Source organism: Megalobrama amblycephala, linkage group LG3 (assembly GCF_018812025.1).
Source record: "Megalobrama amblycephala isolate DHTTF-2021 linkage group LG3, ASM1881202v1, whole genome shotgun sequence".
NCBI lineage: Eukaryota > Metazoa > Chordata > Actinopteri > Cypriniformes > Xenocyprididae > Megalobrama > Megalobrama amblycephala.
Window position 1 is genome coordinate 31,108,483 of NC_063046.1, and position 9,382 is coordinate 31,117,864.

The 9,382-nt window shown below is 35.9% G+C and overlaps 2 protein-coding genes across 2 annotated transcripts; one reads left to right on the forward strand and one right to left on the reverse strand.

Annotated features, from left to right (window-relative positions):
* The first annotated feature begins 833 nt into the window (after nt 1–833).
* On the forward strand, nt 834–1,903 carry hypk (huntingtin interacting protein K). Its single transcript, XM_048185120.1, has 4 exons — nt 834–1,057; nt 1,392–1,447; nt 1,550–1,601; nt 1,694–1,903. The coding sequence occupies exons 1-4, from the start codon at nt 896–898 to the stop codon at nt 1,787–1,789; spliced, it is 366 nt and encodes a 121-aa protein (XP_048041077.1). The 5' UTR covers nt 834–895; the 3' UTR covers nt 1,790–1,903.
* Nucleotides 1,904–1,980: 77 nt separating this feature from the next.
* mfap1 (microfibril associated protein 1) lies at nt 1,981–8,794 on the reverse strand. The gene is made up of 8 exons (XM_048185113.1): nt 8,586–8,794; nt 8,087–8,303; nt 7,863–7,995; nt 7,582–7,769; nt 3,379–3,648; nt 3,115–3,274; nt 2,945–3,034; nt 1,981–2,412 (listed from the first exon to the last, which is right to left on the reverse strand). Exons 1-8 carry the CDS (start codon nt 8,665–8,667, stop codon nt 2,233–2,235), a joined length of 1,320 nt encoding a protein of 439 aa, XP_048041070.1. The 5' UTR covers nt 8,668–8,794; the 3' UTR covers nt 1,981–2,232.
* Nucleotides 8,795–9,382: the final 588 nt, after the last annotated feature.

Consider the following 9,382-nt stretch of genomic DNA (forward strand, 5'->3'; position numbering starts at 1 on the left):
CGTTTAATGTCCCCGACTGCCTGTGTAGTCCCATTTAGCCACTTGTTAGCAACCGTCATTTTCAAGACACATAACAGCTTTAAAAATTCAGGAGTGGGTAGGCTACTTATGTATTTTATATCACAGAATAAAACATGAAAGTGTCTTGAGCTTGCATTCACCACAGACCTTATTTAATCAATTTAACCAAAATCCCATTCAAGAAACCCATTGACTTTGGGGCGATGGAACCAGAGGTGCTAAAATGCTAACTCGCTTCTGCGGTTTGGCCTAGGCCCCGCCCTCGCGCCGGTAAACACGTCATCAGGGAAGCGTTACTGTTGCAAGTGGAAGGGGAAGTACAGTAGAAGAAAAAGTGGGAGGGAAGTTATTTTGATTAAAGTTTAAGGCATGTGAATTTTAAAAAAATGTCCACGTATAAATAAATACTGCAATATTCCATAAATTATTTTTTGATTTCATAATCATTATGAAATTATATAATTAATTAATTATTATTATTAATTATTATTATTAATTAATTAATATTATATTATAATTAATAATAATTATGATAATGACTTAAAATAATTTTGTGGGAAAAGCAGTCAACAATCAAGTGTCCAGCATACTTGGGAACTTATATATATAAACAAAGAGACAGAAAAGTTTATTTTTCAATCTGAGCAATGATTTCACACCATTGATTTGTGTTTTAAAGTAGATTTTAAAAAGATTTCTCCTTATTTGTTATTGACCCTTGTATAGATTAACAGTTTAGAGAGTAGGCTATTATATTTCTATTTTTTTTTTATTAATAATTTCGGTGTATCGTGGCCTTTATAGTGTGTTACATGAATCTCCGTCGGGGTGCTTTCATAGCTGATTTGCGTTCCGGCTGCGTGTAGAAGCAAACATGGCGGCTGAGGGAGATGTGGATTTGGACCTGGAGGCTGATGAGAACTGCACGGGAAAACCAACAGAAAAACCCCGAAAACATGATAGTGGAGCTGCTGATTTGGAAAAGGTTACCGACTATGCGGAGGAAAAAGAAATATCTAGCTCGAATTTGGAAACGGTGAGTTAAAAGTATCAGAAGCGAATGAAGATAGCTTGGCTAGCTGAGTAACGTAACCATGTGCGACAGTAGATTTCTGTATTAACACCCATAACTATGGTGCATCCTCTGTAATCACACAGATTGTGATAGAGTTAATATTGTCAAGTTAAATTTGCTCCCAAGTGAGCTCTGAAGAGAGAAGTGAGGCTTAACCTCACTTAAAACAATTAATGTGTTCGATTACGTCGCCAAGCAACCTTAAAAAAAGAATAGTTGCTCCATAATCTTAAGCAATATAAATAAATGAGTGATGTTATTAATTTTCATGCGTATTTGACGGGTGTTTTTAAAGGCAATGTCCGTGATTGGAGACAGAAGATCCAGAGAACAAAAAGCGAAACAGGAAAGGTTGGAACATTTGGTCCCTCATCTTGTTTTTACAATAAAACAAATACTTAAGAAATAATGGTTAATGGCCACAATGACAATACTCTTTTCTATCGCTTCCAGAGAAAAAGAACTGGCCAAAGTAACGATAAAGAAGGAAGATGTGGAGCTCATTGTAAGTATATGGGAGTGTGTTTATATGCCAAATTGATTAACCTGTTTAATTTAACATGGAAATGAATTAACTTGATAATGTCTTCCTCACAGATGGGAGAGATGGAGATTCCCAGAGCAGTGGCGGAGCGCAGTCTGAGAGAACACATGGGAAATGTGGTGGAGGCATTGATTGCACTGACCAACTGAGTGGATGTGACTGCTTTGAGATGTATGGACACATTGGACTGCCTTCTCCCTGCTCACGATGAAACCTTTTTCACACTGTATTTAGTCTCTAATAAAGGAACATTTTTAACAGTACAGCTCACTCACCTCTTTTCATTCCTTAGAAGCACCCGCCGCCTTTTTGGTAATGGATTCAAAATGAACCAAAGATATCAGTGTCATAGCAATTTATTACCACAAAACTAAAAGTACATTTTTTTTTCCACATTAGAAATAATGAAACTAAATAGTCAGAATTCTGTACACATGAAACATTATCTAGATGTACACAATCCAAATGCAATAAAGATGGCTTTATAAGATTTCTCCAACACTAGCATGTAAAACAGGAGTGATGTGGGGCAGGGGAGTTTAAAAGTGTCCTTGTTTGAGCTGAATTTGCTCTTCTAGGATAAATAACAGGATTATGTCTTCCTCTTATGCACTGTTGGCCGGTCAAACACATCTCTGACACCCCCTGCCTTCTGTTTGAAGAACTTGCTGTTCTGAGCGCTCTCCTGAGCCCATGCAGAATCAAATGAAGTGGTGTCCTGATCCACCAGATGCGTGTATTTTGTACGTCCAGAACGTCCAAAGTTTTTGACCTACAAAACACAATGAATCGGTTATATTAGTGTTTAACATGGATGCTAGATTACTAAAGTTATTGGCCCAAAATGTGACATTAAAGTAGATTTGCTATAAGGTAGTTACTAAATTTAGCTGCTACAAACTACTTAATTAGACAATATCCCAAAATATTTAGTCTGCTTAACCCCCCCCTTTTTTTTTTTTTTTCACAATTGACCACAAACTCGCATTCCGAACTGCCTCCATCCAATCAAAAACCAAGGGAATTAAGCATTTTTTTCCTTTACGATAATCCTTTTCACTCAGGTGTATGTCACAATACATTAGAAAAGATCTGCCGCTACTTCCGTTTCATCGCAACTTCAGATCTCAAAATCTAAGATCTAACTGGCTATGGTAATTTCCAAAATCTGATTTTAAGTGTTTAACATTGCTACCTCTGGAAAACTAACCCAACACTCAAAATAAACTGATCTGAAGAATAAACTATACAGCTATAGAATGGAATTTATTTCTAATTTCTGGATTCAGATATATGACACTGACCTGCATGACTTTGGGTAAGATTGTTTTGTTGAAATGGTCCTCAAGAGTTGGAGCACTAAAGTCTCTCCTAAAGACATCTTGCTCTTCATCCTGCAGAGAAGATGAAATGTACATCAGACAAAAACAACAAATTATGTTAATCTGGTAATGATGATCTGCTCATCACTCACCATGAAGAAAGCTCCTCTGTGATAATACTTCTGCAGAAACTTGTATTTGCCCTTTGTTGCTTTGTTGGTGATGAGTTTTCCATTTGTGCGCAGTTCTGCTCTGCGCTCTTCCTCTGTAAGGCTGTGAAACCTTTCGATTTCTGCTTTCTCTTTCTCCATTCTGTAATTTAAAGAAATGCCATGTCAGATTTCCAATGACTTACTTTCTAGAATAAGGTAATGTAAAACAAAACAGTTTTTTTTTTTGTGAAAATGAGTACTCACGCTTCTCTGGATTCTCTGTCCCTCTTAATGCGCTTCAGTTCTCTCACTTTCCAGGCCTCATATTCCTCCTCCTCATTTTCCCCATCTGTGTCCAGAGCATCAAGAGCAGCCAGAGTACGTTTGTTCTCCTCATACTCTTTCTTGGCCTCTTCCTCTACAATCTTTAGTGTGTAGCGGCGCCGCTCTTCAGCTTGTTTTTTGGCTTCGACTTCCAGTTCTTTCTGTTTTTGCTCCTCTGCTTCTCGTTCTGCGACTGTCACCCTGTCCTTTCTGAAACGTCACATTGATGAGAAATTTATGAATAAGTCACTGTATTTATCAGTGTTACTTAAATACTATTATAGTTTTGCTTAATATTTTGAATTAGCTTTTATTATATTTTCAGTTTTCATTTCAAGTTAAAGTTTAATTTTAGGTTTAATTAATTTGTATTTCAGTATTAGCACAGTGTACAGTGCTGCTTGAAAGTTTGTGAACCCCTTGCAGAACCTGTGAAAATGTGAATAGTTTTAACAAAATAAGATAACATACAATATCCATGTTAGTTTTTATTTAGTACTGTCCTGAGTAAGATATTTTACATAAAAAAATCTTTACATATGGTCCACAAGACAAAAAAAATAGCTGAATTTATAAAAACGACTTGCTCAAAAGTTTGTGAACCCTCAATTCTTAACGCTGTGTGTGGTTACCTGGATGATCTACAACTGTTTTGTGATGGTTGTTCACGAGTCTCTTGTTTGTCCGGAGCAGTTAAACTGAGCTCTGTTCTTCAGAAAAATCCTCCAGGTCCCAAAAATACTTCAGTTTTCCAGCATCTTTTGCGTATTTGAACCCTTTCCAGCAGAGACTGTATGATTCTCAGATCCATCTTTTCACACGGAGGACAATTGAGGGACTCAAACACAACTATTAAAAAAGGTTCAAACATTCACTGATACTCCAGAAGAAAACACAATGCATTAAGAATCAGGGGTGAAAACTTTTAAACAGGATAAAGATGTCCACATTTTTCTTATTTTGTTTAAATGTGATTTTTTTCCCCCCATTTAGTACTGCCCTTCAAAAGCAACAGAAGACACTTAAATGTTTGCCAGAAGACAAATTAAGTACAATATTCCTTGATCTTCAAATTGAAATGTTTTCACCCCTCGGCTCTTAATGCATCGTGTTTCCTTCTGGAGCATCAGTGAATGTTTGAACCTTTTTTAATAGTTGTGTTTGAGTCCCTCAGTTGTCCTCAGTGTGAAAAGATGGATCTCAAAATCATTCAGTCACTGCTGGAAAGGGTTCAAATTTTCTATTTTGTTAAAATTATTCACATTTTTTACAGATTCTGCAAGTGGTTAACAAACTTTCATAGGTTTTCATGCTTGAACATAAAAAAAAAAAAAAATAAATAATATATATATATATATATATATATATATATATATATATATATATATATATATATATATATATATATATATATATATATATATATATATATATACACACACACACTTTTGCCACACCTCTCATCCCAGTCTGTCAGTAAGGCTGTTTAGTTCCTGTCTCTATGAAACCCCTGCTCTGATTGGTCAGCTGGATCAGTGTGTTGTGATTAGTCAACCACTTTGAGCGTTTTAGAAAAGTCACACTACTAATTAATACTAACTACTACTAACTAATTGGGTAGGAATTATTTAAATGAGGAATTTTGTGATGTGTTTGTTCACAGGAGAAAACTCAAGACTAGAATTGAGGCGTTTCAGGGAGTTCAGAACCAGTTCTTACTAGGGATGTGCAAGACTAGCCAACTAGTCGATTAAACAGTACTGCTGCTGCTAAAGAGTCGTTTACTTTGTGCACATTTAGTGTTTTGCTTTATATTTTTTTACAACGGCTATGTTTAAATTAACAACATGTTAATGTAACATCTTAAATTAAATTAATGTGTTATTTTGAAAAGTTTATATCTGCAGGCAGAAAACTAAATAATTTCATTTTATCTTTTGCATGCGTTCGCGTTCTCTGTGGCACTCATGGTGGGTTCCAGTGTCCACTCTATGACAATGTCCACACAGTTTTCTTCTGTCATGTTAAGCTAGTATATAACAATTAAGCTTGCTTATAGCCTTGTTATACTACCAGTTATGAGGGACAATATAGTATGAAATTTTATATCAGATTAAAGGAGAAACATTATTAATGAAACTTACTTGACTCTTGAACAGTTGCTATATCAACATCCTAACTAAGAATACGCTTAAATGTATAGTTGTCAGTACACGTTCAAGCTTTTCTTTTCAGATACTTTTCATACACGAGAAGTGCGTTCAAACCCAGTGGTAACAAACAATAACACCTTAAAGAGGATATTGCAGGTTAAAACATTTTTGAACTGAATATATAACCTTGTATGAAAATACCATATGAAAAGTTAATGCAGGATTTACAGGACACGAGGGCACAAATTTAGCAGATAAAGTGACCGTTTCTTCGAGTGTAAAAATGTTTTTCTTTTCATTTTTACATTGGGTCATTTTTACGTCATGAGAGGGAGTTGTTTGCCATTGACTGCGTTGCAGTATTCAGTAGGAGCGGTCGTGATTCAGAGTGTTTTCGGTAGTTTTTGTATTTTAATTAATCGCCGTTAATGCTAAATTATTGTGTTTGTGGAGGTTGCACAAACTCCAGCCTGTCAGGACATCAAGTCCACAGTTAAAAAGAAAAAGGACGGTGCTATCTTCTGTGCCTGGGTGCGTTTTGTACAGGTGAAGAGACGGGACTTCACCAAAGACTATACTTTGACTTCACTTCTGCATCTGCTTCGAAAAATGTGGTGGTTGTTTAGCGTTTACTTTAGACCGGAGGATTATCATCCCGGCAATATGATGGAGTTCAACATGTAATACTCCTGTAAAGGATAATATTACATAAATAAACTTCCACACGCAATGTTTCTTCACTGTTGTTTTCATGTGAATCAGTTTCGACATTGATGAATACTAATTATGTACATTAACACAAAAGCATACATCCTCACATTTTTCAAAAGAGTTTTGTATTATATGCTGGTGGTAATACTCCAATTTCACTCATGCCATGTATGTACATTCAAGTTCACTCAACTACATACTCATGACGTCATATACATCCTCACACTATCAGTGAATCGGCATGGAATAAACTCATAACACATAATTAATGAATAAAGGATAAACACATAAAATAACACTATACTGTCTGCGGTTCCTCAGCCGGCGGGAGACATGATGGTTACAGATCAATCAGAGACTGACTGCACTCTCTCCCGTTACGTCACTTCCGGTTTGGGGTTTTCAGATGCGGAAGTAAAATTCTCTCACAAAAATGACTCCAGAAGCCTCAATAGCATATTTATAAATATATTTTAAATGAATAAGTTAATAAAATTAATTTTATAAGTATATTTAATTTAAATAAGTTATATTTAAAAATCTAATTCCTACATTATTTCTCTATACATTGACTCACTGGGACTCTAACCTGCAATATGCCCTTTAACATGCTATGGACTAACTTTTATTTGAGAAAATCTGTTTATAATAAACTATTGGGTTTGAACTTATTGGTCCTTATTGATTCAGTTAATTTGAATAAATATGTCTATTATGGCTATTGTTGCTTAAAGGTGCTCTAAGCGATCCTGTGTGGAGTAACATCCTGTTGACGTTCGAAGTGTTGTCAAACAAAACAGAGGCTAGCTAGACCCTCCCTCCTCTTTTCGGTTATTGGCTGGAGCATGTTTATTATGATTCGTGGTCCAGGCTGCACCAGTTTGTTTTTGTTGCCGTTTTCGGAGCTTGTAGCGACTACAGAGACCGCGTTTTTTTACAGTGTGTTCAGGGGACAGGCAGCTAGCGGATAGTGAGGACATGTTTGCTGTATGTGACAAAAAATGTTTTGGCCTAAAAACATGTGACATTGCTTAGAGCACCTTTAAGTGAATGCTAGTCGGTTGCAAAATTTTCGTTTATACGTTAATTAAATGAGTCGTTGCGCACATCCATAGTACTTACTGATATAAGAATAACTCCCTTTGGAGTGGACTTTGTGCTTTGTAACTGTTGACATTTTGCATGCTCAAATGGCAACATTACACACTAAAGAAATGTTGAATATGTTTAAAAAAAAAAAAAGGTGCTTTTTAAGATGAATTTATTTTAAGAAACTCACTTGCGAATGAACACAGGTTTCAACCGAGGCTCAGCTTCATCCTCGCTGTCTGTGTATTCCTCATACTCGGACTCTGATTCAGACTCCTCACCGGACTTCCCCTCTTCCTCCACCTCCATGATCTCCATTTCCTCGTTCTTCCTCTCTTGTGCACGTTGACGCATCATTGCTCTCCTCCTCTCAATTTCCTATACAGAAGAAATAACACCACTTTTATGTAAACTCATTTAAAACATATACAAGTCTTCGCTTTTCATAAATATTTTGTTCAAGTGACCCACTTCATCATCAACTTCCTCCTCCTCTTCATCTTCGCTGCTCTCCTCTCGTTCAGGGTGCCAGGTTCCTTCATCCGAGTCCTCGCTGCTTTGAGCAATCAGCTCTGGCTCTGCTATCTGTCGGTGTCTAGCAATCCTGTGGAAGACATGACATAATGCATTTCGCATTAACACCAACAGATCCCCAGTACAAGAATAATATATCTGCACAGATGGATAAGCTTTACCTTTCTTCAACATCTTCAGAGACTCGATTCATGAGACGTCGAAGACGAGGATCAGATTTTTCCTCCTCTTCAACTTCCATCTCTGGTTCAGCCTCTTTACCCTTCTTAACAAACTGGAAATCCTCCTCTTCTTCATCTGAGGACTCCATTGGGGCATAATCTGGACGCTTACCTGACACATATCGCTTCACCTTCACCTTCTCCATAGAAAGTTCACCTGAAATTAAATAAAAACAAAACAATGATGATACTGTCATAAGCGGTGTTTATGGTTATTAAAAGATGACAAAATATTATTTTCTTTTCACGTTTTCTCAGACAACCACCACTAGTCACAATATACGAATATACTCAGAATACGGACAAGATCCAAATCAGTTTAATTACAATGGTTTTGTTATGTTTAAGACCAAGAATTTCAAACGTTTTCTTTATTATGATTCGTGCATGACATTAAAACATGCTAATAGTCAAAGCTAACTGTTTCTCCGACAAATACCTTTTTCATTGCGGATCGGCACAGCTCCAGCCGTCGACTGAATCGGCGGCTGCTTGGAATTTAATGCGTTTGGTCCTGACATTTTGGACAGGTCACACGGGTCCCTTTACAACAGAAAAACACACAAGCGATGAAGGCCTGCGTAAGAATCCTGTTTACAGTCCTTCATCAACTAACATGGACGTTCCGGAACTGCTGCACGTATAATTCTCCCCCGGAAACACTGACCTTTTTAGTAGTTCCTACCTTCAATTCTCCTGTCCTTTTCTTTTGGTGAAGATAATTTATCAGCTGTATACTAGTAATCACGTAAAAGCGATGCATTTAAAAAAATATATATATAATCATATTTTTTATAATTAAAAACAAATTATAACCATTTTTTATACATATTCTTATTAATATTAACTTTTATATATTTTTAACAATTACTATGGAACCAATTACATTTTATAGATATTGTTTTCTACTCTAAAATCATACAGTAATGCTCTCCTCGCTTAAATTAATATGTTATCTCCTTCAAACAGTATTAGAAGCTTTTATGATTGTTTGGTCATTGTATTATTATTGTTTTAAATTTCTTTTTTGTCATTAACAACCACTGTGGTGGTTTATTCCAAAGCTACCAAGTCTAAAAGAGTCCTGAACAGTTTTACTGTAGAAACAATAACTGTAACTATATAAGAGTAACTGTGTGAAAACTAAACTATGTTTACCAAGATATATCTTGGTAAAAAAAGGGAGTATATTTTACATTATAATTATTAATATAGATCCACTTATGAAATTACAAT

Excerpts from the sequence above, each read along its gene's own strand:
- mfap1 (XM_048185113.1), bottom strand. The coding sequence starts at position 8,667 with ATGTCAGGACCAAACGCATTAAATTCCAAGCAGCCGCCGATTCAGTCG. Across the intron at positions 3,035-3,114 it reads ACAGAGGAGCTTTCTTCATG|GATGAAGAGCAAGATGTCTT; the intron begins GTGAGTGATGAG and ends TCTTCTCTGCAG. Across the intron at positions 2,413-2,944 it reads TCTTACCCAAAGTCATGCAG|GTCAAAAACTTTGGACGTTC; the intron begins GTCAGTGTCATA and ends TGTGTTTTGTAG.
- hypk (XM_048185120.1), top strand. The coding sequence starts at position 896 with ATGGCGGCTGAGGGAGATGTGGATTTGGACCTGGAGGCTGATGAGAAC. Across the intron at positions 1,058-1,391 it reads CTAGCTCGAATTTGGAAACG|GCAATGTCCGTGATTGGAGA; the intron begins GTGAGTTAAAAG and ends GTGTTTTTAAAG. Across the intron at positions 1,448-1,549 it reads CAAAAAGCGAAACAGGAAAG|AGAAAAAGAACTGGCCAAAG; the intron begins GTTGGAACATTT and ends TATCGCTTCCAG.